Source organism: Podarcis erhardii (genome assembly GCF_964252035.2).
Source record: "Podarcis erhardii genome assembly, chromosome: 12".
NCBI lineage: Eukaryota > Metazoa > Chordata > Lepidosauria > Squamata > Lacertidae > Podarcis > Podarcis erhardii.
The window spans coordinates 41,064,535-41,092,456 of record NC_138513.1 but is presented as its reverse complement, the minus strand read 5'-3'; the positions used below and the strand labels follow the sequence as shown (position 1 = coordinate 41,092,456).

Here is a 27,922-nt window from a genome sequence, read left to right as displayed (position 1 = left end):
AGCAACTGTGGGCAAGTGGCTTGTTATATCAGATAGGCACTGTCTACTGACCTTTTGGCACACCTACTGAAGGCCTTTTAAGTAGGTATTGTAATCCTAGTCTCAATATATGAAATTAATGAGAGATGTTTCCTAATTTGCCAACACATAAGGAAACATTACTCACTGGTTACAAAGTGAATCCAAGATGCTATTTTTTGACCTTTAAAAATGGGAAGTTGCCTGAGGCAACTATCACAAAACACTTCTCTGTATCCCTTGCCATAGATACTGTATTAGATGGATGTTTTCTGGATTTTGTAACAAACCTGGAATATACTCAAAGAGGAATATGGCCGACCCCAATAGTTCTTCAAAGTGGCAATTTCTGAAATGTTGCTTTTTATGATTCTACCAATACCTTTCTGCATCTATAAACCTTCTCAGTTAAATTTTATCTGAGATTAGAAATGTTAAGATCCTATCATGCATCTATAATCCTGGACAAACTTAGTAGGGAGTAAAAACCCTTTGAGCACGTGGTATTTACCAGGGCATAGGATTGCACTGCAAATGGCATTACATGAAAATGTCAAAAGATGGAAGTTCATAGGGCATACTACCATTTTGCATTTTACCAAATTTCATTCAGAGAATAACTGAAATAACACAGCAAAGTGAATTTAAAAGTTTACTTTAATTTTGAACCATTTGTATAACTGTTCTCATGAAGCATCTGTATCACAGCAGGCTACAATAACTTTGGATAAAAGGCAACTGGTAAACTGTCCAATACAAGGTTCCATACAACAGTTCTTACTGGCCCCTACCCAGACATCTCCAGATAAGTTTTTGATCAAAAACATGAAATAGATCCACCTGCTTATTTTAAGCATATTAAAAAGGAAACTAATTGGACCATTTCTATTTGTCTAATTTTTATACAAAAAGGCTACACAATGTTACACTTTTCAGAATACGATTAGAGTGATTATGAATTAGTGTTCTACACCATTACTCGATCCTTAAAAATCAGAAATTGCTGTAGCAGGTTCACTATAACTTAAAAACACAGAGACTTAGAAACCCTACAGTTACTGCAAAAAAGAAAACTACTTTAAAAGCAAGCAAGGTCAGTACCATTACAAGAGATTTAAAAATTAAAAAAAGTTTTAAACAAGCAAGGCTAGAGTTTGATAAATTCCATCTTGTGATATTCATTCTTGTGCATTCTTCGTTTCGTGAGTCACTCTCCAAATCCATTTGTTACTCCTCGACCAAAAGGACCAGAACAAAAAGTTTACTTCGGTTGTTCCCATAGGAAACTCAGCTTGGTTAGTGTGTCAGGCACTTTCTGAGATACTAGCCCACCCCTCGAGCCCTCTCAGCAACTCTACAGGCCAATCACAATGCAAGATCATTCAGACAATACAGCTGTGTAGGAGGAAAAAAAATAAATCAGGGTTAAAGAACAGGAATGGTTACTCAGGTTAGAACTGCATCATGACACACCTAAGTAAATCACTCTGACAGACCGTAATCATGAGTCAGGTTGAAAGCAGACACTGCAATTTTGAAACGCGCGTCTGTGAGCAACACGAACCAACCCAAAGCCGTTCCCTCCCTGCCAGCCAAATTCTCAGATTGGTAGGTAGGTGGAGCTTCTTACCTAAAGGACGATTTACAGGTCAGTATCGAACCAGGCCAACTGATTACTGTCACCTGGAGGCAGCCCATCCATAAGGTCCTGGGCATGTCCTAGATCGGGCAGCCCATCAACTGGGTAGTCAGCACCAGGGTGGTGGCCCCCCATGTCATGTTCCATCATTGGGTCCATACCCAAGGCATCCTGACCGTATCCTCCAGAGTGGAAAGAACGGTAGCTAGGATCTAAGAAAGTTAAGGATGGCAGAGGGGAGAAGGGGGGAAAAGCATGTGAACATGTTAGGCGCACCAGAAGCTTCAAACATCAGTGGGTGAGATTCCCTAACCCAGCCACACCGAAGTCACATTTTCTAGCCCGGAAGTTGTATGGACAAAATGGCAAGTCATTAGCATGCTACTGTCAGAAGCATAAAGCAAGTTCCAGCCAAGCCATTAGTCTGCATACTGCTGAAAACCCAGAACAGCAATACTATTACAATGCACACAACTGAAATGCAGACTTTTAAATATGCAACTAGAAACGCTTATAGCTTGCTTTTACCTACCCATAAAACAGATGTGTCTATATTTACACAACCAGCACATTTTTATATACAAAAACGCTTTACATCAGGGAACTTTCGTAGCATCTGAATATGAGGCAATTAATCTAGAATGACTTGGTGAGGTGCTCTCACACAGAGGCTGCTCAACACGTGTTTTGAGTGGCATTGTTCCACGGAAAGGCATTCTGAGTATATTTGGTTTTACTGCAATTGATACATACCATCTGGGCGATAGCCAAGAGGTTCTCCTTGGGCACCAATATCAAGTCCCAGATCTGCAGTCTGTAGGGAATATGCAAAGAATTAAGTCTCTCAGCAGAGGCAGGAAATTAATTCCAGAAGCACCCATCATCTATGAATTTGTTCCAAGAGTTACTTAATGTTATAACCAAATCAGTGCAGGCGTATATAAGTACACAGCAGTCAGCTCCAGCTATTTTTCTATGTAGCTAGCACATATGAAGCAGACCAAGTTGCCGTACCAAGGCTGATTCTTCTGCAATAGTCTCATTAACAGAAACTTTAATATTGGGAGACTTCTTCTAGTGTAGGCGGCAGTCAGGTGTTTAATAGGAACATTATATGGTTTCCGTAAATTTGACATTTAAAAAGGTAAAGTGACCCCTGACTGTTAGGTCCAGTTGGGGACGGCCCTGGGGTTGCAGCGCTCATCTTGCTTTATTGACTGAGGGAACCAGCGTACAGCTGGTCATGTGGCCAGCATGACTAAGCTGCTTCTGGCAAAACCAGAGCAGCACAGGGAAACGTTGTTTACCTTCCCGCCGGAGCGGTGCCTATTTATCTACTTGCACTTTGACGTGCTTTCGAACTGCTAGGTTGGCAGGAGCAGGGACCAAGTAACGGGAGCTCACCCCATTGCGAGGATTCGAACTGCCGACCTTCTGATCAGCAAGCCCTAGGGCTCTCTGGTTTAACCCACAGTGCCACCCGTGTCCATTAGTGACCTAGCAACACCGAACAGCATTTAGGAATCCAAAGGCTCACTCACACCACAGAACAGTTCAGGAGCACAACTAATGGCTTTTATCTGAAAACTGCTCCAAAACCCACTACGAAAGTCCAAGCTTAATGTTATTGTTTGCGGGCATATGGTGCCATGGGCGAGCGTGTCTGGCTGTTAACCAGGAGGTTGGTAGTTCGAGCCCACCCAGGGACAGGATTCTTGGATTGCGGGGGTTGAACTAGATGACCCTGGGGGTCCCCTTCAACTCCATGATTAAAGGAATACTGTTAGCTGTGTATCTAGCTGTTTGACTGACCTCATTCCAAGCCATTGGTTCAGTCCTGAAGAGGGAGCTCGTCAGTTCGACCGAAAGCCGTTTCTTATAATCTTGTGGTTTATCTTCGGACATCCTAAACAACACTGCAGCTGCGTATGTCGCTGTTCAAGGAGAAGGGAGTTTTAGCAGAGGAATCCAAATACCACCAAGCCCAACTCTCTCTTCCTCCACTTACCCACACCCTCATTCCTAGAATGAAGAAGTTCCGTTAGGGGTGCTGTAGCTCCCTCTGCTTCAATTGCCTCTGCTGCTTCTTTGTCCTGAGCCAATTCACACAGTACACCTGCAGCCACTCTCTGGATGTTCTCGATGGGGGAATACAACAGCTAGAAGGAAAACATCAAGCGGGACAGACATTATAAGGTATGTTGTTTGAGCACAAACTACAAGCGCTGTCAAGAAAAACCTCTCTTCCTTAGGCCTTGACCAAAGTTTGGTTCCTGCAGGCCTCTAGGTAATCAAACACTACTTTCTGGTGAGAAATTCAACTTTCACTAATGAGGATGAGATCATGAAGTCAGTGCATGTGTGTTGTCTGGTACAAGCTGGGTTCCAAGGCCACTGACACCTCAACTAATTGGACCTGATGCCTTCCTTTATTTATTTTTTTCTGGAAAATTACAGCCAGTCTGATGGTCCTGAAAGTGAGCAAAGGTAAATATCCAGACCCTATTTTCCTGGGTAGTGGGCACATTATTACACAAATGTAGTAAGACCCTCCTCAGTTTTAGAGACTCTTGGGCACCATACAGTCACATTTTCCCCTTTTTTTTTAAAAAAAAAGGTCTCAGGAAGCCAAATTCTGCACACAATGCCAAATTCTTCATTTCTATGCAAATATATGGTATATTGACTAAAACTCTGCCAATACTGTGCTCGGATAAGGCTGCAGCTAGATAATAACTGGGCAGTTTCTAAACATTGTTTCCCACACTCTTCCATAAGATCACAACTCTTCCAAGTATTTTCTTGCTCAGAAACTTTTACCTACCTGCACAAATAGTGGAATGGTGTTTAGACCCCTAATTACAATTCGATTGTGGACATCTCTAGCCAGGATATGAAGGGCTCCAGTGCAGCCTTCAACTATTTCTTCCATACGAACGCCCTCCTGCACAAGAAACATTGGGGGGAGGGATTAATTACTACACAGGTATTAGTTACAGAAATCCTGACAAAATCAAACATGCCTTTGATACCTAGTCTGCATTGGCATATTTGCCGTGTTTTTTCAGTGAGCACTCAAGTTTTGCAAGTGCAGAGATAAAAGAGTTAAAACCACCTTTATAGTGGAATAATGTATCCCTGAATAGCAGGTACGGCAATAAGTTTAGTGAACACTTACAGACGTCTACCAGTAAGTTCTTCCTGTCTGCCATTACAGAATCAGCCTCTGCAGTAAGCCGCCTACAGTATTTTAACACAATAGCAGGAAAAGCAAGACAAGTAGTTGCATTATTTGAAGCTTTTGGTTAGACAAAGGAGATCCTGCTGCACTTATTTCTGATAACTTATTCCTTAGTTCATTAAGAGTCACATACCACAAACTGCTGTTGTGTGCCACCCATTGAGGTACGGCGTTGAGTGTCTTGATGTGCTCTAACCAGCAGCTGGACTAGTCTTGGAATAGCACCTTGTTCACGCAATGGAGCATGATTTGCTGGACAGAGAGCAAGATTGCGGATCAGACCAACAGTAGCCTGAAATTACAACGAAAACCATTAGAAAGTTTAAGACATCCTGCAAGGCACTCAAAAACCTCGCTTCAGCATTTGAAAGTCCAACTGGAACTATTGTTTTGGATTCCCTCCGTCTTCTCCCACCCCCAAAGACAGGATTATACTTTGAATTCTGTTACCTTGATAAGAGGCCAGTGAGATGGCGGATGCAGGAGTTTAACCACCACTGGAAGTCCATAATGGAGACGCACTGCATTCTGAGCCATCTCAGCTTCTTGGTGCCGACTAGTGAGGTGGCGGAGAGCACAGATAGCTGGCTCGGTGATATCTTCCCTGTCACCAGCCCGGAGAACTGTACGCACAAGAGCCTCGATGCCACCCACTTGGCACACCATCATTTTATTCTTGTAGTTGTTGCAAGTAAGGTTAGACAGGATACCAGCTGCACAGGTTACAACGTTGATGTCGTCTGACCCTAATAGCTGCACAAGGGTTCCCAGTAGACCCTCCATACCTTCCTGTAAGAAGACAGCATGCATTAACACCAGTTTCTTTGTACCTGACCCTTTATTAATGCCAAGTTTCTGTAAGAGCTATTTTTACTATCTCACCTTCCTGTCTGTGGGTTGTATTAATCCAGATAGGAAATTTAAAGGGATGGCTGATCGCAGATTAACAGGGCTTCTCAGCAAAGTACACAACAATGAAAAGGACCAAGGTAGATCCACTCTAGCAACACTGACTACCAGAAACTTTCTTCCTCCTGTAGCATCTGCTTATACAATGGGAAGCCTTAAAAAAATCCCTTTTGATCAAGCCCACAACTAAATGTGAAAGGATTCCCCAGAGGTGACTAGCGTTCTTCCCAATGGCAATTCGTTCTCCAACTAAGGGTACAGATAAAAAGCACAGCTCCACCTACCACATTCTCATTAGGCATGTAACTAACCCTCTCCAAGGCTAAAATTGAGGCGGGAATAAGTGAACCCTTAAGAGTTTAACATGTAGAACTGGCACTTTGAAAAACAGAAACATGAACAGCTCATCCAAAATATGGGAATAGGCAAGAGCGTTAGCTGAATCAGCAGTGCAATCATTAGAAAGCATCTCTCCATCTGTTTCTATATATTTCCCACATTTCATTTAAAACAATCCTGGGGAAGTATTTACATATCCATAGGCAGAATTTAATTTTTTAGTTTACACTAGCCTGGAATATGCTTCATTAAAGGACAGCATATAATTTTAAATAAAAACATTGTAAAAATGAGGAAGAAAGCCAGGCACCTCAAATTCCTCACTCATTTCAGTCTGTCATAAGAATTCCTCACCTGGACACAACATTGCTATTTCTTAGATCATCTCTTCCATGCCCCCACTAACAAATGGTTGTTGCAATATACCACTAGCTTGTGTTAATCAGCATAGCATCCCTATACTTCAATACTAGTCTCATGGCTCTGTAATTCAGGGGCCAGGCAACATGCAACCCATGGTTTACTGCAAGGAGCATGACGGTTCAGGCTCATGCGTGTTCCTCAGTTTATTCATGGTGACTTTTATCAACCTAGCTTGACACTTGGGAACACTTTATAGCTTTGGCGTTTATGATAACCTTTTAAGTCGTTGTTCCTTACCTGCTTTGTTGCAGCATCCGAAAGATTTCTAAGAGTCCAGAGACAATTCTGGACAAGCCGCTGGCTTGGATCTGTAAGGTGGAGTCCCAAAGCCTGCATTCCACCTAAAGAACAGTTAAGTATATAAGGTTTCACATCATCATGTATCCTTCTTCCAAACTCAAGTCCTTACATGGGACATTGTCTTTCACTTAAAAGTACCACACATGTGCCCAATTGCTGTTCTGAATTTTCCTCACTTTTAAACCATCTAACTCTTCTGACAACTATGTTTCATTTCAGAGCTAAGCTTTAAGCCACTGAATGAGGACACATTCTCTCTCTCTCTCTCTCTCTCTCTCTCCCTCCCCCCCCCACACGTGTGGCCAGAATCACAGTGTACTTCTAATTTTATTACCTCTTTAGGTTTCAGACACATTAACCCATCCACCAGTTTAGAAAGTCATGAGGTCTCTAATTATACAGTAATTGGGAAATGAAAGCCATTTTAAAGTGGCATGGCATCATCTAACTTTTGTTTTACTTCTATGCAGCACTTTACTTAAAAGTACTATCTAGCAATAATTTTCTAAACCCGAAGCATACCAATCAGTTTGAAACACCTCCCATATCCATAGGCTTTGGCACAGAGGCAACACAAAATCTGATAGTGTTGCCATAAAAGAGATACTTACCAGCCTCTACAATTGCCGGTTTGTTACTAGAGCAGACTGACAGCACCTTTAGCACTCTACTTGTGGTCCACAGTAGTTTCTCATAGGTGTAGGTCCTCATTATGTTTACTAAAGCCTGGGGTCCACCACTGGCCAGAATGATAAGCTGCAAAAAGTGTTTTGTTTTGTTTTTTTAAAAAAGCAGTCATTACTCATTTCATTTACATCCTACCTTTCCTCCTAGTAACTATTTACTTAAAATATTTATAACCTGCCTTTCATCTATATAGATACCAGGCAGGGTGAGGGACAACCAACCTTGCAATAAATTTAATTTAAAAATCCATGGATAGGGGCAGCTAAAATTAAAGAAATACGGAAGAACAACACATCTAACAGTAAAACCTTGTGGGTGCCCCACAAAGAAGACCCTTGGAAGATGCAGCAAGTCACCAAGTGGGCTTTTGATACCTGAGTGGCAATTTGAGCCTGGGTTTCCCCAGCCCAACACTAACCACTATGCCATGTGGGCTCTTTTGACATTTGTGTCATTCCCTGCCTGCATAGACGTATTGGATTCTTGATCACTAAAAGAACTATGGAAGGTGTTTCTTCCTCTGTTTACTGCTTGTGTTTCTCAGCTGCCAGACTACCACATTTACGCAAATCTAATGCACCATCTAATCTAATGCACACCCTAATTTTTGCAACGTGATTTGGCCAAAAAAGATACATGTTACATTTGAGTAAATACAGTACAGTGGTGCGTCGCAAGATGAAAAGAATCCGTTCCGAGAGTCTCTTCGTCTGGCGGTTTTTTCGTCTTGCGAAGCAAGCCCATTGACGGCTTAGCGGATTAGCACTATTAGCGGTTTAGCGGCTTTTAGCGGCTTATCGGCTTAGAAAAAAGGGGGGGAAAGGAAAAAACCCGCAGGAACTCGCAAGACATTTTCGTCTTGCGAAGCAAGCCCATAGGAAATTCGTTTTGCAAAGCACCTCCAAAACGGAAAACTCTTTCGTCTAGCGAGTTTTCCGTCTTGCGAGGCATTCGTCTTGCAGGGCACCACTGTACTATTTGTCCTTTGCATACTCAAAACACTTTAAAATGTTTTGATAGTTACCTTGCTTTCTTGGTTGCCATATGCAAGAATTTGCAGGCAGTCTGTTGTGATGGCCAAAAACTTAACATTTGTCTTGTTGAGCAAGGCAACCATTTTCTGCAAACCACCAGCTAGACGAACAGCCATTTTGGCGCCTTCTTGATGCAAGAGAAGATTATGCAGAGTAGTAATGGCGTAGAAGAGCACAGAATCCACAGGAGAACTATGAAGAAAGTTTAGGTTAGCAAAGCTCCAGTCCAAGGCTGACAGATGTTGGAAAGATGTGCCATGTCAACAATCTACATACCCAAGCATCTTAACAAGAGCAGGAATGCCTCCTGATTTGAAGATGGCCAACAAGCCTTCACGGTGATGAGAAAGATTGTGTAGTGTACCCGCAGTACAACGGGCTGTTTCCACATCATTTGTATTCTGCATAGTACGCACAATGGCAGAAACCATTTGAGGAGAGCGCATTATAGCATGGCGGGAGGCTTCCTTTTTGGACAACTGATGAACCATAACTGCAGCCTTGTTCACCACCACCTACAAAAGGCATTTGAAAGTTACTTGTTTTGATGTTCATGAACTTTTCAAGTTATGATGATAAGATCACTAAAACGCTTTCAACACAAGAAAACTATGAACGTTGGAGGCACAATTTCAATGTGAAACCGCACAGTCCAACTCGAAGTGTCCCTTGTGGGGCTCACGGAAAAAGACTCATTACTTACATGCCAATAATTACATGCACATTACCTGGTCCTCATCGTTCAAGAGTTTGGTCAGTTCTGGGATGGCCCGAGTTGCAAGTTCTGCATCATCTTGGTAGTTTATCAAGTTAACCACAGCATGTTTTAACATCTGGGATGGTTCAGCCAGGCGTTGCACATTTGTTGGGTGAGCAGCATCAAACTGTGTTGATGGGATCTGCATGCCTTCGTCCAATGTTTCTGGGAACATGGCAGCACGCACCCTCTGTGCTCTCGTCATAGCATACTGTCCATCAATATCTGGAACAGGAGCAAGCCTTTTTAAACAACTTGACTGACAAGGGAAGTAGGCAGTTATTTAGGTAATAAGACTGTACTTACCAGCAACCTGTTCCTGAGTGAAGGACTGAGAGAATCCCTGTTCCCACTCATATAGAACTTGGGTGGTATCAACATCTTCCTCTTCAGGGTTTCCCTTGCCACTCAGAGAGGGAGCCGTTGTTGTGGCACCAGAGTGGATACCAGAATCCAGGTATGATTGTTGCTGCCAGTGGCTGACAGCTGCTTTTCTATCTGGTTCCATTGCCATGTCCAACTCCATCAAGTCAGCTGCAAGAGATGGTTAACGATGAGCTTGGTCCAACATTACAGGTCATTTTGGCAAAATCCTGGATTTGGACAAATACAAGTTATCTACACTATGTATTTATATAGTCACCCCATTTAAGACCTGCTGGAGAGGCTCTTCTCTGTATCACACACCAGAAGAGTGATTGGTTAGGAGACAAGGAAGAGCCTTAGCCGAGGAAATCCCATGTAAGAGAATTTCACATTACCCCTTCCTTGCTGTTTGTTTCACCACTATTGTGGAAACCTTTTTGTTTCAACAAGCTCTTCAAGCTCATACTTTCATACTCCTTCACCTGAGCTTTTATCTGCAGCCCACAATTCAAGTTTTCCATCTGATGCCTACTGGCCATGAGCCAGAAGCATTCAAATATGTACTGATCTCTTCTTGCCATTCATTATTTTTGTTTTACAAACACATTAAATTCTAGAAACAAAAAAACCCTGAAATTTGATTAACGGTATTGTTCTTCCTATAACAGGAAGAGGCTAACTAAATGTCTGTTGGGCAGGGAGGAAAGACTGGGATTTTGGAGTTGTATCAAGCCCACCCAGAAGCCTGCAACTCTATCACTTTCTGTTCAAAGTAAACCTAAAATCAGAATTTAGTGAAACTACCAGAACAGGCCAACTCCATGTAGCCTTAATTCCCTGGACACATAGAGCTGTTATTTGCTAAGGCTTGAGAATTTGTGCCCACACCCAGCAAGATCAGAGTTGAAATAATCACAATGAACCATCAGTAACTTGATGACTACGCAAAAGACACACCTTGGGTTGCCATGATCCTTGATGTGCTCCCAGAACTGTGATCTACTGCACTTCAGACCCTAAAATACAACAAAATATATAGTTAAGGGATTTGTTGGCTTTAGGTTTCAATAGCAGGATCTAAGGTACGATTCCACTAAGTTATGAGACATAGCTTTGCTAAAGAAACTAGCATAATTTAATATTTGTAGACCATCCTATACTCTGAGCTTGGCCCTGTCAGCAAATAGCAATTGGAGGAACTGCCTCTCTAGAAATCTGATGTGGAAACAGTGGACTTCAGCTGTTTAAACTGTGCCTTAACCTATGCTCAACTTGAGCATTTGGAATAAATGCAAATATTACAATACCAATACACACCCAGCTACTTCCTTCCAAAGGAAACCAAACCCAGGCATAAACTACACATCTGGATCTTCTTATTGCTCATTTAAGTGCAGTGAACATTAACACTGTTGTTAGAAGATTGTGTTTCCTTGCAGGGAAACTGAGCTGCTGTTAATGAACTACAGCAGAGAAAGTAACTGCCACACTCCTAGCCCAAATGTTATTGGGTGATGGAGGCCTTGCGACAGCAACTCAAAGGTGACCTTGAGAACAATGCAACTGCTAGGCTATGACCTATGATCTAAAGATTAGTTTCCATGAAGTTGAATGAAGGAGTTGCATCTTTGCTAGGTCAGGGAAATCTTTGAAATAGAGCAGCAATAGGGAAGCTCAGGCTAGGGACTAAATGTAGCCCTCCTGGCTTCTCTACCTGGCCTTCAGAACTCTCTGCCCAGGCCACACAAAGCCACAGCCCTCAAGGGCTCTGCTTCACATTTGGTAGTATTTCCTTGAACTCAAATAATGCTTCACCTGAATTATAAACGTCGAAGCCCAGTAAATAAAATCAGGAGAAATACGCTTCCCCCCCCCCACAGACTTTTATGAAAAATAGAAAAACTGGATTATGTTTTAAGACAAGGTATGCATATATTTAGGCGCACAAAATATTTATGCAAGTCTGTGTACAGTATCAGATCATGATATTTCTGTACAATGAGCACAAACAAATCCTAAACTGTACACAAAAAGTACACCTCTAAAATGTAAGAGCAAGATGCTTTCTGCCTCTTGGAGGGCATTGTCATTGTCACAAGAGAAGGAAGAATGATTCACTGCCTTCTTTGCTTGTGACCTTCTTGTTGACATAGGTAGTAGACCTGTTTCTGTCCTGTCCTCTGGACTAGCTTAGTTTAATCTGAGCAAATCATCCATTTTTAGAACTGCAATACGAAGGAACAAACAGAGAGTGATAACTTAGAACAGGAGACCCATTGAATTTCATGTGGTGTTCACTGAGGTTTGTTCCCCCCTATTTTTATGGAAATGAGTGTTTTATGTTTGCCTGAAACTGCGGGAGAATTGGAGGAGACATGATAATTTTCAAAATAATGATTTGTTTTACTGCAATGTTAATGGCTCCTGTTTTTATTGTTACTTTGCCTGCTCCTCAAACTAGCAAAAGCAGAGGACCTAACTTCCTTACAAGCTAAGCTGTAATAAAAACTTATTTAAAAAAAAAAATCAATGTGAAATTATTTTCTGAAAAAACTGTACTTTTAATACATGAGACACAATAATCCTATCGTAAACCAATATATACATAATGCATGTTATCTTCCTACAGTAACAAATTGACTTTCAATATGTAGAATGCTTTTTTTAAAGTATTGCATTTTTTTCAGTTCCCTCTCCCCTCCACAAAAAAAAGTGAGAAAAGCATACACACCCTCGCCCACCACCCTCAAAATATCTCAAAATTTTACATGTCTAGTCTTGATAGAAAGATGTGTGTGTATAAACTAGCCTACCGTAAAAAGATAAAATCTGTGCTTATTGCTTGGCCCACCAATGGCATGCACATGGTGACCAGAAGGCAATCTGGTTCAGGGTGGAAAAGATTCCCCAGCTCTGAATTAAGAGTAGTAACTGACAAGAGTCAGTGATAAAGATCACATAAGGGTTAAGCCTATATACTCCAATACATCTGGATACACACTTACCAACATAGCTTTCCAGCAAGATACAATTATGCCCTCAACTTTGTCCTGGATGAAAAGGCCAAACAGTGTTTCTTCTGTTTGCTGCCTTCCCTCCCCCAAATACCAATTTAAGACTATCACCTGCAATCCCTTTTGCAAAACTACAGTGGTACCTCGGGTTACATACGCTTCGGCTTACAGACTCCGTTAACACAGAAATAGTGCTTCAGGTTAAGAACTTTGCTTCAGGATGAGAACAGAAATTGTGCTCTGGCGGTGCGGCGGCAGCAGGAGGCCCCATTAGCTAAAGTGGTGCTTCAGGTTAAGAACAGTTCCAGGTTAGGTACGGACCTCCAGAACGAATTAAGTACTTAACCCGAGGTACCACTGTACTGGCATTTGTGGAAGTATGCCGTATAACAGGAGCCAAAGGAGTGAGATTTATGGAGATGCAACCATTAACTTAAAGTTCAGTTGTAATACAGGTGACTCTCAACTTATGTGGGGGTTACATTCCAGGAATAGCGGGTAGGGCCAAAACTGTGCATGGTCAAAACACATTGGGTTCAGTGGTGGGTGGGATTGCCAAAGTTTTTCTTCCTGGATAACGAGCCCCTTTTAAATTTTTTAAGCATTGCACGTAAAGCTGAATGAGCACAAATTAAAATGCACGTAAGTTGAGAGTTACCTGTAGAACTTCAGCCTTTATTTTTAGAGTTGAATATTTTCTAGTTGGTGAATGTACTATGTAGTCTTCCTGCTTCATATCAAGCAATACTAGTTTACTTGCTGCATAACTAGTTCTGCAAGCTTGCGATTAAATGCTAAACAATTCTTTTCCTAATCTGTTGTGCTGGGTAGATCCCCCTCCAAAAGAAATCCCTCACTGCTTCATTAAGTGTGGAAACCTGGTATCTGGAAGGAAGTGGTCAGACCTACTTATATTTGGGCTTGTTCAGTGCTCACCCTTCAGGATGCCAACCAACAAGGTTAATGAAATATAATTGATGTATTCACACATACTAGAACGGTGGTTTAATAGTGTAACACACCTTCATGGAACTGTCTGGTAGTTCAAGTGAAGGAGGACTGCAGCTATCCTGTAAGTTTAAACAGAGATCAAAGTGTCTACATAGAAGCTCTGGAGATGTCCTGTGCACTGTGCAAAATCACTATAAATACAACTATGAATACAAAGCTATTTCAAAAGAATTTAAAATCTAGTTCTATCATGCAGACATTATTTCTGCCATAGGTTTAGACAAGTTTGCAGAAGTTTTGATTTGTCTGGGAATCATATTTCCTTAGCATGAATATCCATTTGTTTTTCTAAGGCTCCAGTCTTTTACTGTTTCAGCCCCCACCCCAGATGTAAGGTTAGTACAAAGTAATTTTGTATACGTTATAGAACTGCATGTATGGTTCCAACAGATAACTATCATTTCAAAATACATTCATCCCTTCTCCCTACACACCACCTCTTCAGGTACCAATTTTTGCTATGGCTTTTATACATTGTTATAACCTGTTCTCAAAAAAAAAACACAAAAAACCTCCCTCCTCTTTTATCTATAATAGTCATTCATCAATTGTGAAACATTTCCTTCTGATACCTCTTGGGTAAACACTTTCCCTGAGAAAAACAGATCTTCCTTCCTTCCAAGACAACACACACACATTTCTCCCTAACATAGCCAACAGGTTTTAAGACAAGTCTCTTCCCCTTCTGTTTTACTAGCTATTACTGAATGTACATCCATGTTTTGCTTCAGAAATCAACAATTCAAAATCGAATGTGCTCCGATGAAATTTAGTTGTTCCAATGAACAGCTTATTAGCCACTTCACTAACCTACAGTCACAAAAGCACATGCCTCTAATGATCCCTTATAAATAAGACTCTCCAGCAGAAAAACAAATTGTTTTCAATCTAGTTGCAAACTCAAGTAATAAAATGTTTACAAGTCTTAATAGCATATTCAAAAGAATCAAAACTGATGAGCCCTGGGTACTTTAACAAGACTCAACAAAATTTGTTGTTGATAAGGCAGCTATCCTGACTGAAGCAGTAGCCTAAACACTTTCAGTGCAAAGCAGTCAGTTACATTTAGGAACACTTCGAATGCAGGAGTAGCCAACCTTTTAGGGCCCATGGGCACATCTGCAAAGTACAGAAACTGTCAAGGGGTCCACACACACAGCAACCAAGTACATGCCACAACCTGTTCTACTGGCTATAATAAAGCTTAGTTTCAGCAGGGAGGAGAAATCCTTTGGGCACATGTGTGCCTTGGGCGCCATGTTGGCAACCCAATGCATGAAAATATATTAATGAAATTACATTTGTTTTACTTGTATTCATTTTATAGCAAGAAGGATGCTACTCTCTAATGTGGGAGTCATAGCTTCAACAAATCTTTTTATGCTGTTACATCAATTGCTGGAATCTGCTCATATTAGCACCTTTCAGGTTCTTAACCCAAGACAGTTGATTAATGAAATCCATATCAGATGGCATATAATGGAACACAAGCAGACTAATGAAGCTTTACCAGACAAGACATACAGGCAGAGCAACTTGCATCGAAGAACCAGTGCACATAGGAGTACTGCAAGGGGTATTTTTGGTGTGTTTTAATGCAAATACTGGACTCACTAGTCTGATGGATGGCAGGCAAAAATGAAGGGGAAATGTGTGTGTGTCCTATGGAGCGAAGACGCCATAGCCCCACGACCCTCTCCCGGCTGGAGAGGTGACGCGCGGCTATGGCAGGAGCCTCTATAGCTGCGCGTCACCTCTCCAGCTGGGAGAGCGCGCGCGCGGGGCTAAAGCAGCCCCGCTTACTCTCTCCCAGCTGGAGAAGTGACGCGCGACTATGGCAGCAGCCTTTCTGCTGCTCCCTGACCTGCTCTTTGGGGCTGGTGGTGGGCTTCCCCCCACCAGCCCCAAAGAGCAGGTCGAAAGGAACCTGAAGCCTGGAGAGCGAGAGGGGTCGTTGCGCACCAACCCCCTCTCGCTCTCCAGGCTTCCAAGGTAGCCGCCTGAAACTTGTTTTTCTCCCTCTAAAACAAGGTGCGTCCTATTCTCCGGTGCGTCCTATGATGCAAAAAATACGGTACTTCCAACCTTATTTTCTTAAGAGTAAATCACAGATTTCCTAAATTTTGGTGGAAAACGTTTTTGCAGATGAGCAAATGAATTTGTTCTACAGGCCTAACAATATGCACCTATCAACCAGATTATCTAAAAACTTGTACCTAAGTGCACTTTTGGGCTCTTAGCACAACCCATAATATTAATGCAAGCATGTGTTTACACAGCTTCACCAAAGGAAAGGAATTATAAAATGCTAATGGAATAGGCAATACTAGTAGCATCAAATAACAAACTTCTGTAGGGTGCTCAAGTGTTTAATTTACAATGAATAATCTGTGTTTCCCTCCACATAGGATTAGGACTGAGAAGAGAGCAGTTTGCTTAAGGCCACCTAGTGAGCTCATAACAGAGACAAGATGACAACTTAGAAGTGGGAACTTATCAAGTTCATAACTCAGTCTCTTTATCCGCTACACTACAGCAGCTCTATTTTATTGTTTTATTAAACAAAACTTATATACCACTTGATTGTAAAAACCTCTAGGCAGTATACAAAATATGCTCTGGAAATACTCTCAATTCAGGAGTCAACATAAAATTAGACAACCATATTTTTAAGAAAACAAGTTTTATCATTTAACCATTTCCTGGGGCAAAGGCAGATACCTGTTACAACAAACAGGTTTTTCCGCTTACATGTCTGTTTTGAAAATTAAAACTACACTCGCAACGCTGTCCACTTTAGAATAGCTACTGCTATTCTAGGGTGCAAGGGAAATGAAGTCTGATGGTTTGTGGTATTGTGGTTTAATACATTTACAGCAGGCTCAAATTTTGAACTTCTATCCTATGCGCAAATAACCCTACGTATTGCATTTCTATTACAAGTCCACTAATTAAGCAGCTGCTTATATGTACATACAGCCTTGTGTTATTTGACATAAAAAGCAGTATCTTTAAAGCTTGGTGCAAATTCTAACAGTCACAAGCTATTTAAAAGCCTCTTTTCAGGCTCAGGATCAACCTGGCACAAAATGTAATGCAGTACAGGTTTAAAAAAACACCCACCCTCTAGCACTGTTAGCAAGGGACAATTCTAGCTTCTAGTCCATCCCAGAACAAATGGCACCTAAATTGACTCAGAACCATCTAGTTACCTATGTATTCCTCCAAGTTTCTTCTTAATTTTGTTACTGACTCGGAATGGGGCATGAACTAAGTAAGTATTCTTCTCTAGGACTGATGCCTTTCCAGCCAAAGCTAAATAGGTGCTAAAGGCACACACTTCCAAAGACAGATGTTCAAAGTTACAAGACTGGCCAAATGGAGGCTGCTTTTGCTGCTCGGTCCCTGAAAGCTAATTGGATTAAAGCTTTTTCTCTAAAAAATTGCAACTTTTTTCTTTTATGTAGAAATCTGAATGTCTCGAATGTTGATAGCAAATTCCAGAACTATATCTACAACCTGTTTAGGGCATGCTACTAGTACAATCACACTTGGAACAGTATGGGTTGCTCTGTAAACGTACACAAAATATGTATGATGGCACCAGGCAAGCCTTCTAGGAGAGAGCATTTCACAAGCGGGAGCCACCACTGAAAAGGTCTGTTCTTGTGTTGCCACCTTCCAGATCTCCCATGGAGGAGACAGAAAAAGGAGGGCCTCAGATGATCACAGTGTCCAGGTTGGCCCATATGAGGAGAGGCGGTCCATGATGTATTGGAATCCTGAGACACGCAGGACTTAATATATCAAACTTTTTTCTGGGCCAGAATTGTGCTGAAACCACCTTGCTCCAGTTAGCAACCTGACCACTGAATTCTGTCCCAGCTGCAATTTCCAAACAATCTTCACAAGCAGCTCAATATAAAAGGCATTCAATAAGACTACTACTACTACTACTTTATTTTAAAGTCTTTATTTATACTTGTTTACAAGTTCTGTGAAAACAACAGACCTGTTCTTAGGCTGGTCTATCCACTACTAACAGGAAAGAAAGACTGCATGCTGCTTATGCCAGTGAATCAGCTGAGTATCTTACTCTAAAGAGGTGTTTTTCAAATATTCACTGACCGACACGGTTTATACACCTGACTGAGGTACTGCGCCAGAATCCTTTTCTTCACTCTCTGAAAATAGAACTATGTGCCATATAAAAAAAGCTTTAGAAAAATTTACAATAAACCTGGCAGCATTCAGATAAATAAATTTGACTTAGGCACCTCCATAATTCTTTCAACACTATGAACTGCAGTGTTGCTGTGTTGAATCTTGAAACTTAAAAGCCCCAAGACCTCGGTGAAAATTTGTTCTGCCATTTGGAGAAGTGAAAGAAATTTTATACATATTCAGTTACTATCATATGCAGGTGAAAGTTTACTATTACTCCAGTGACTCACTAATTTCTATTACAGTGCTTCAAAGAAGGCAAGTTTATCTAGCCTCAACATCACCATGTTTAAATTTGCAATATTAGTAGTCTAGGAGTAGGTTTCATTCCCCCCACACTTACACGGAACTTAACAAAGAATTGTCTTCCTGTTGTAGGAGTAATAAATATTTTCTGAATACTTCTGAAGAACCAAAATAAGGGTCCTTTCCAGACAATTAGCTTGCACTGGAAATATTAGTTTTCCTTCTCGCAAGCTAGAGCTTTAGTTGAAGCATTATTTAGTTTTAAACAGCAAGCACACTGCTTCCACTACATTATGCGAGTGCAAAATAGAATGATTAAACACTCCTTTTTCCTATCCTCCAGAGAATTCAAGGCTGCATTTTCTCCCCTCACCTTTTATTAGAAGCTGTGTGCAGTCTCTGCTGTACTATTCTAGCTCTCTCCCAAGTGAAAAACTGGTGAACACTAACAAAACTATGCCCTTACTTGCATTCTTTTTCTTTTAATTTACTTTAATATTACTCAACAAGCTCTGCAGTGTATACTGTTTAAAGAGCAAAACCTAAGACACCAAGGAAATTCCTCTCACAGAAACACTGCCCAATTCTAACTACCACCAGCCCATCATATGGAAACACGTTAGCCCAAACAGGTCCAACATTTTAATATTAAAATTACAAAAGTACCTTTAAAAAAATTTTTTTTAATGACCAGAAATAAAACCTGTTTTTTAAATGAAACTATTGCAACTAGAGAGGGTGCTCACATGCAGGTATCCATTCTGACAATTTGCTCAGAGGGTCTGAATAGGCTAGCTGCAACTTAAGTTGGGTATATAATTTTCAACTCCAATTACTTAAGGACAACTTCTCCTCTAATGAACTATCAAATTGTCTAGTGTTATCAGCTAAATTGTTTTCCTCCTACAGAGGAAGTGCAGTATAACAGGGTGAAGAACTTTAGCAGGCCACAGAAGTTAGCGAGCCTTCCTGCAGGTAATAAATTACAGGAGAAGATGGTCACTTCCACATCATCCACATGGTTACTTCTGATGTTGTGCCATTCACGCATACCAGTATTAACATTTAAGAACCAAAGTTCTATCAAGCAAACCTGTTTGAGCATAGTAGTTTCTACTATGTCAGAGTTTGAGTTGGATGCATCTTAAGTTCTGTCAATACACACAGCCTGGGGAAACACAGCCAGATGGGCAGGGTATGTATGTATGTATGTATGTATGTATGTATGTATGTATGTAATGTATGTATGTATGTATAAATATTATCATCATCATCATCATCATCATCATTCCCAGATTAATATATTCTTAAAAGAAACTCAACTAAGTGAAAGAAGAAAGCCACTAAGCCTGGTTTGGGGAGGGGGGTTAAAAAAATCAAACTTGCTTGACGGAAGGTATACTATGCAGTGTGCATGTTTCTAGATTTGTTTTTCATAAAGCAGCATACATTCATTGGGGGTTTTCTTCAGAAAATTTCATGTTAAAAGTAGATCCTGCAATGGGAAGCAATGATTAACTGTAGGTTCCTGATTTGCTTTCCTGTTCTCACCAAGTGGAAACAGAAATGCTTATGTGTAGGTGCATGATGCTTATCAAGTTAGGATCCGATTGTGCAAACTAGGCCCGTGTCTTCTTGCGGAAGAGAAACCAAGTCCAATAACTTAATACAGTTCAGGGGATGTTGAAAAAAATCTTGGCCAGGTAAGTTCTTAGGCAGTTGACAGCTACTTAAGTTCTTGGTCTGCCTAGTTACTGCAGAAACTTTCTGTGATATATTGAATTTATGACAGGCTAGAGAGCCAGTTCTGCTATAGTAAGAGGCCCTTCAAGGAAAGATGGCTGCATGAGTGTAAGCAGTTTGATGCTAAATGAAGCCAATAGACCAGTTAATGCTTTATCTATCAAGATTTCTATTCCAACTGGAGAAATAACCAATGATGCCTCACTAACAGACCATAAACTCCCCTCTACTTTGCAATGCAGACCAGAGAACTTATGGATGTTCAGCACTGCTGTATTATTTTGAAACATTGTTCAGATAACTTTCTGGAATCTATATGCTAACATTTTATTTCACTATTTAAGAACTAACTCATGGCATTTGGCATGTTACAGTTCTACCAACATCTTGCTAATTAAACACACATCACTGATCAATTCTTGGCTGAGTCAGGCTGGGCATACTACACTCATTCCCTCACCACCCCCACAAAAAAAACCCTATGATTGCCTTCAGCAAGCTTATACATTTCCAACTCTCATAATCCCCACCTGATTTAAGACCATCTCAAATTATGTATGCCTGCAGAACTGAATGTGCATGCAGTAAGTATGTTTCTGACAATACAAAAATATTGTCATGCTGCAAAGAACTAGAATATGATGCAACCAACACATGGACATGCAGTGAAATACCTCTACATGTTTCAAGGCTGAAGTTCCAATGGATGTTTTAGTATCTTCCTATAACATCAACAGGAAATCTGGAATAGCAAGTTCTTTAAATTTGCCAACACTTCTACTATGAAGTTTCTCCTCTTCCTCTTTTAGGTCTTCCACTCAGAATCTGCTGTTCCAGTAAGCTCTTACACTACAGTTCCACCTACAGCCTTTAATTACTGACCATCCCAGTTTAACATGCAACTACTTGCTAAAGACACCAAGAGCATTTTAGTGGAACATTATATCCCGCAACTTGTGTCATAAATATTCATTACTTTGTCATAAAAGTACTTCTAATGTCACCATTCTGCTTTTATCTCCAATTTATTGTTGACAACTGGTTAAACTACCTATGCATCAACTTTATGGTAAGATGTTTAGGAATGGAATTACCAACTATAATGAGGCATTCAAGCTCAGGATAGCTGTACTTTTCTGTTACAAACCCTAACAGACAAGTTTAAAGTTAAAACTCAACTTAACAATAGAAAGCTAGGATTGGCCTAGATTAAACACCTGTTAGAAACAAATATCCAAGAATTTTTACACAAAATTACTGACACCTTAGTATCTTGCATTTAATTTTGTCAAGCCACATCTTGCAAGTACTGTATTTTTCGCTCTATAAGACGTACCAGACCACAAGACGCACCTAGTTTTTGGAGGAGAAAAACAAGAAAAAAAATATTCTGAATCTCAGAAGCCAGAACAGCAAGAGGGATCACTGCACAGTGAAAGCAGCAATCCCTCTTGCTGTTCTGGCTTCTGGGATAGCTGCGCAGCCTGCATTCGCTCCATAAGACACACACACATTTCCCCTTACTTTTTAGGAGGGAAAAAGTGAGTCTTATAGAGCAAAAAATACGGTATTTTAGATCAGTTGTTTGAAGTACAATTGTTTATTAGCTATGCATGCTTTTAAAAATATTTATATTACTTGCATATTAAACTACTGACCTATGGAGTACTTTACTTTCTCAATTAAGTTATGAATTAGTTCATAAGACTTACCCTGCCTAAGAACCAATATGCAATATTATCCCCCCCCAACACCAAGCATTTTTAAGAATCTGATTTGAACATTGTGTTTGCAAAGCTCTACTGACAACTATTATTAACTAAATGTCTAGCCCAGCTTTTCACAATACTGTATATATGTCTATATTCATTAAGGTTCAATATATAGGCCTGGAAGCATGACTTTATAGAAAGCATACTCACATGGCAGTATACACATCTGATCCCCATACTAGCTATCCTTCTATCCACTATAAACTTGTTCATGCTAACCACAATCTGCTTCAAAAGCTGAAATGCCACACTAATGCTTAAAATCCATCACCTAACTTTTTAATCCTCCCAGAAAAGAGCAGCAAGTGTAACCCAGATGTACCATATGGCGCCCTTTTGGTACATGCAGTATTGGCTGTTGGAAAGAGCAGGGCAGAGCTGCAAATTTAGATTTAAATACCAGCTGTGCCATAACTGCTTGCTCTCACCTGGATCACTACAAACAATAACAATTATTCTTTAGGTAAAGATTGCAGCATTTAGGGTTTCACCAAAATAAATTAAGTTCCCCATTTTTCCAATGCAGGAATCACTTTACGTATGAAACAGCTCACTTATGTTATGCATAAACCCACATAGGTTTGTTATGCAGAAGTCAAATTATCCATATGGAATTGCAGTGATTTCTTCATATATGTTATTTCTACAGAAGCAAAGCAGCCTTTTTCCTTTTGAAGTTATACAAAATTGGATCAAAAGTTGTCAACATTAGACCACAGAAGCTTGTATGAGGGCTAGAAGTTTCAGAAACGTAGATGGCAACATCTATAGTCTTTAGGCACAGTGACTAGGCACTTAATATTTGCTCAATTTATAACAAGCTCATACTGTTTTTTAAAATGGGGACAATTCAGTATGGTAGCCAAGAAAATCCCAACTCAACTTTCATTCCCAAACAAATTAGATCTCATGGACCATTAATGCAGAGATACAAGAATTCGAAGTTATATACAGGTAATGACTGTCAACACAGTTGTTACAGAGTACCACATGACATTCCACTCAGAATACACTTCTTAAAATATTAGCCTCAATACCCAGATGCTGAACAGTTTTAGCCACTCAAAAGCATTCACACTACTGCCACAGAATAACTATTCTTTAAATTTTTGAAATGTTCAAGCTCGTGTCTTAGACCAGTAACTCTAGGTTTAGCTGCCAAGGGTACACTTATGTATTTTAAAGGTTCCCCTCATATAGATTTTCACATCTACAACATTAACACAAGTTATGGCTTGGCCTGAATTGGATCAGATGGCAGAGATGCTCCACAACATGCTAGATTTTAAATTTAAACTTCAACAGAAACATTAAACTGGAATATATGCCCCACAGTCATAAGGGTCTTAAGTCCTCAATACCTGGATACAAGTTACAAATTTGTTACAAGCATGCCCCCACTCTGGTTTAGAAGTTGCATTAGATGCCAAACACTTGTGAAAGCTTTGTATTTACAATCTAATTTTATACAAATTTACTCCAAGCCGCACAAAGTTCAAATGCCTGCAGTTTTAGAATTTTCTAAACTATGTCTTGTCATAATATACGAAGTTCAGGGATGAGGAACCTGTGACCCTTCAGGTGCTGCCAACTCTCAGAATGACTAATAATCAGGGATTATGGGAGCTGTAGGAGGGGGCACAAGTTCCCCATTTCTGTTGCAGTTCTTAATTAGGATTTGTATTCTATTCAAAACAGAAATTATAGTTTGTTGAAAGACTTAAGTAATAACGCCACTTAGTTTAAGACCAAGGGATGTAGTTGGTTAGCATATGTAATCTTTGTGAAACCAAGAGGAGATAAGTTATGAATGTGCATTTTAACCTTCCTTCTCAAGTCCCAGCTTGTTTTCTGGTATGTCATGTTTTGAGGGTCCTCAGCCAATTTTACTAGGTCTCTAGGTTTACTTGTGTGAAATATTTAAAAGCATGGATAATGTTTATGGAGGAGCCTAACCCAAAAGAGTTAAATGCCAAACACCATTGAAGCTTCACAGTAGTTTAGTATGCCCTGAACCAACTGGAACTTTAAGACAGTCATGTATTTTGGGCTTACCTCTGCTATTAAGCTCCCACTGGGTTTTGTTTTTTTAAACAAGCTCTTTTCTACATACTTCTCATACCACACACTTCACTGTACACATTTGGAAGGCAAAAAGAGGAAAAGGCAGGATGGTAAAGCAATGCCTGCTCAAATACCTAGAATCAACAGAACACCAGCATGTACAATAGTTTTGGAAGTTCTAGATATTGTTGAGCCTGTTTCTTCTCAAACCTCCGAGACGGGGTATCAACTTTCTCTTCTAATGCTATCTAGAAAAATGGCAGCGGCAGTTAGCAGTGTCAGGATTTGGTTAAGTCAGCCCTCGGTGTAAGAACAGGAACCGGAGGGGAAATTAGCATGTTCAGGAGGGGAGACCCGAATAGAACATTTAGGAAAGCCTACAGCCTTCATCGTCCCCCCGCACCAGATTCAGCAGCGCACACTTTCCCTTCCTTATCAAGGTCGCCTCCACCCTTCTCAAAGATCCTTGTGCCACCCAAGATGTTTTGCAAAGAGCTCCTATGCAAGCCGCCCAAATCTCCGGCACGCCTTGCTTTTTCACTCGGATCCAAAGCGGCGGGAATCTGAGCCGCCCCCCACTTTTCACAGAGCCGGACAAATCAAAAGAGCCTCTTTGCCCTGCAAGGCCAAAAAAACCCACAAAAACCCACCCCACAATGCAACAGATATCTGGTGCTGCTGACTGCAGCGAGGCGGCCGAGTTAATTACACACAATCCAAACAAACCCGAGACTTCGCACCCCCCCTCCCTCCCTCTACCTTCCCAAACACCCGCTTCCTCCACCATCCCCCTAACGCGAGCCTCGGGGGCGAAAACCCGCCAGCAAGTCGCTCCACGACCTCGGCGGAGAAAAGAAGCCCACCAGGAGACGCCGTTTGCTCCGGGCCGGATCGTCTGCAGGAATCCGCCACCTTCCCGATCCCCCCGGACGCTTTTTGTCGCACGTTTCGGACCTTCCGGCGCGCTCGCCCCTTTTCTCTCTCTCTCTCGCCTCCCCAGCCACCCCTACTACACGCCTCGAGGTGTACATGCCACGGCTCGCCCCAGAACAACATAAATATCGAAGAAAAACCAGCCTAGCGCACGCCGCCTACTTGCCCGGCTCGCGGTCCCGACCTCGCCCGAGCCGGCGGGGAAGAGAGGTCCCACCTTGCGGCCCAAGCTGCGAGTTAAAACCCCCGAGAAGTTGCGCTCCGCCCTTAACACAGGAAGTTGGGGGGGGGAGAGAAAAAACATTCCCGCAACCTGATCCCAACGGCGCCCCCATTTTAAATCTTGGGGGGGGGGTGTCTATCCACCTCTCAACGCAACGTCGAAATTACAGAAATGTCTTCCAGGTTTCCTTTGCTCTCTGCCCTTTATTTCTTTACGCGCGAGCCCCCTTCCTCCCCCCCCCCCCCGAGAATAAAACCTCGTCGTCGTCCCACTTTTTTTTTCTTTTTAAAGACAGGAGTATCTATTCCCCCCCCAATCCAATCAATTTATGAGGCAAAAATGCAGCCTCCCTCACCCCCCCCCTCAGCAACAACACACCATTATACTCTCTTCCCTCCCCCCCCCCCCCTCAGAAGTAGTAGCGCTGCTGGGACCAAGGCCAAGTTTCGTGTGAGGAGGGAACAGCCGGGAGCCCCGACACGGTACTAACACTGGCGGGTGAGGCGAGAGAGAGCGCAAGGTCCTCCTCTCCTCGCGGCTCCTGCTCCCCCGGCCGCCGCCGCCGCCGCCTTCGCCCCCCTTCGCGAACCGCCGCAGCGCGGGCCACGCAGGCGCCTCCGCGAGCGCTCCTTTCGCCCGTCCTCGCCTCCTCCTCCTCCTCCTCCTCCGCCGGCCACCGAGTACCGAGAGCGAGCGGGCAGGTGAGAGCGAGCGAGCGAGCGTGAGGGAAGCTTAAAATGGCGCCGCTCGCCAGGAGCTTCTTATAAGCGAGGGCGGCGGACACGCTCGCATGGTATCCTGCCGCCGACGCCGCCTCGCCGCGCGCAGCATTCCACACGCAGGCGAAACCCACCCAGAAGCAGCAGCGCGCGCGCGCGCGCAAGGGGCAGGGAAAGGGAGGGCGGGAGGAGAAATAGTGCCCGGCCGGCTTCCCCTCAGCCAGCGCGCGCGCGCGCACTCACACATACATATACATACATACACACAGAGAGCGCGGCGGCGGAGGGAGACGGGCGAAGTCGCTGGCGAAGAGAAGGGGCTGCTAGGCAAAGCGGCCTAGCGGGGACTCGGGAAGGATGAGGGATTGTGGGAGCGCGGGGGGAGGGAGGAGGCAGGACGGGGGCAGGGATCCGGCGAGGTGTGATGAGGCCCTCGAGGAGGGGGAGGTGTGTGCAGAAGGAGAGGCACCCTCTCCCCCCCCACTCTGATCTTGGAGAGGCTGGGAATGAGGCGCGTTCCCGCAACCTGGGAGAGAAGTTGCTGCTTTTTTAGGGGGGGGGGGAGCTGCCTGCAGGCTGCTTCCCCCCCCCGACACAAACCCCTTGCAAACGTTGCATGCATGCTCCCCCCCTTCTATCCATTGCAAATACTTTTGAGTGGGGGGGGAAACGTTATCCCTCCCCCCCCCCATATTTGCATCCAGCGAAAGTGACTTTAAATGGTTATCCAGACCGCCCCGATCCGTGGGAATCGAGGCTCCCCTTCTGCTCCGGGCTTCCGGCGTCGCGTCAACTTACTGCTCGCTTTCGCCCTTCCCGAAGGAAGCCTGGTCTGCAGAGCCGGGATCCCGGGGCTCGGCGTCGGGCTGGGAATTGTCCTCCTCCGGCTGCTGCTCTGGCTTCCCCTCCCCGCAGCAGCAGCGGCAGCCACTCCTTAAAACTTAAAAGTTACTACGACGGAGGGCCGGGGAGGAGATTGTGGGGACGGGCGGAGGCGGTGGGAAGAGCCTGCTCTGCAGTTCTTCTCCAAACAAACGCGCCGCGGAGATGTGGGCCAAAGCAAACACCCCACTTTCTTCTCTCACCCCCCCCCCCCGTGGTTTCTGGTGAGCGAAAACAAGCCCGAGGAGCTTCGAAGACGGTACCTGGAAGTGCCTCGACGGCGCAAAAGCAACCCTATAGGGTGGTCAAAACAAAATAAAAAAAATTCCTTCCAGTAGCACCTTAAAGACCAACTAAGTCAGTTCTTGGTATGAGCTTTCGTGTGCATGCACACTTCTTCAGATACACGTGCATGCACACGAAAGCTCATACCTAGAACTAACTTAGTTGGTCTTTAAGGTGCTACTGGAAGGAATTTTTTTATTTTGTTTTGACTATGGCAGACCAACACGGCTACCTATCTGTAACTGGACCTATAGGGTGGTGTGTCTCCCCACACAAGTCGCCCTAGTGTATTTTCCCTATGCCAGATTTCCCCTACCAACACAGATGCTCCCAAGTTTTAGGTCCGGTGGCTGCGATCCTTTGCACGCTTTCGTGGGAGCAAATCTTGCTTTCCAAGGTAACGTGCAGAGGGTGGCACTCCCCGCCCCATCGACGACTGCGGGGTGTTTTGTGTTGCACCCGCAACCACTTGCAAAGGGGCCTTCTTATCTGGCGGGGGCCGTGATTTTGTCTTAAGAGAGTTGTCCCATCTTAAGTTTCCTTTCTAGGCTGCGCCGAATATTAATATGGGCGAGTTCTTAAGAGCCTGAACTGATCAGACGCACGCCTATTCATCGAAGCACTCGGCTGCTTTGTGCCTCCTCCAAACTCCTTCCCCAACTCGGATCTGCCTCGATGTTGCAAACATCGGGACGCCCTCACGCTCACAAATGTTGCGCATCAACTTACAAAACATTTCCTTGGCCGGGCGAGAGACTCGACTTGCTCCGGCGCAATCCTGAATAAGACCCGACGTGAATATACTGACGACGGAGCCGAAGTGACTCCGGAACGTGGAGGAGGAGCGATTAGGTCTTGCTTAAAACTTGGGCAGGTTTCAGTACGGGACGTAAACGATGCGGGACGATCCCCATGTGGATTTTGGGAGGCAGGGAGAGTCTTACAAAGCAGCCCCTTCCTTCAGCCTGTCCTCTAACCGTAAACTGCCTTACCCTCTCGATAGCTGAGGAATCGGAGCAACCAAACCAGCCTCGCTTTTCGCGAGCTTTTGTTTCTGCCTTCGCTCCGCCTCTTCTCCATCTTCCCAGAACTG

The 27,922-nt window shown here is 42.9% G+C and overlaps 1 protein-coding gene across 5 annotated transcripts; it reads right to left on the bottom strand.

Annotated features, from left to right (window-relative positions):
* Window positions 1–657: 657 nt before the first annotated feature.
* Window positions 658–27,886, bottom strand: CTNNB1 (catenin beta 1). Of its 5 annotated transcripts, none has more exons than XM_081882048.1 (16): window positions 27,822–27,886; window positions 10,671–10,729; window positions 9,654–9,881; window positions 9,319–9,572; window positions 8,867–9,105; window positions 8,581–8,782; window positions 7,481–7,625; window positions 6,807–6,910; window positions 5,349–5,687; window positions 5,032–5,190; window positions 4,482–4,601; window positions 3,666–3,816; window positions 3,470–3,591; window positions 2,411–2,471; window positions 1,649–1,869; window positions 658–1,413 (listed from the first exon to the last, which is right to left on the bottom strand). In XM_081882048.1, the coding sequence occupies exons 2-15, from the start codon at window positions 10,681–10,683 to the stop codon at window positions 1,661–1,663; spliced, it is 2,346 nt and encodes a 781-aa protein (XP_081738174.1). In that variant the 5' UTR covers window positions 10,684–10,729; window positions 27,822–27,886; the 3' UTR covers window positions 658–1,413; window positions 1,649–1,660. The 5 variants fall into 5 exon arrangements, with proteins under 5 accessions (XP_081738174.1, XP_081738173.1, XP_081738175.1 ...); XM_081882047.1 differs by lacking the exon at window positions 27,822–27,886 and adding an exon at window positions 26,461–26,600; XM_081882049.1 differs by lacking the exon at window positions 27,822–27,886 and adding an exon at window positions 25,434–25,619.
* Window positions 27,887–27,922: the final 36 nt, after the last annotated feature.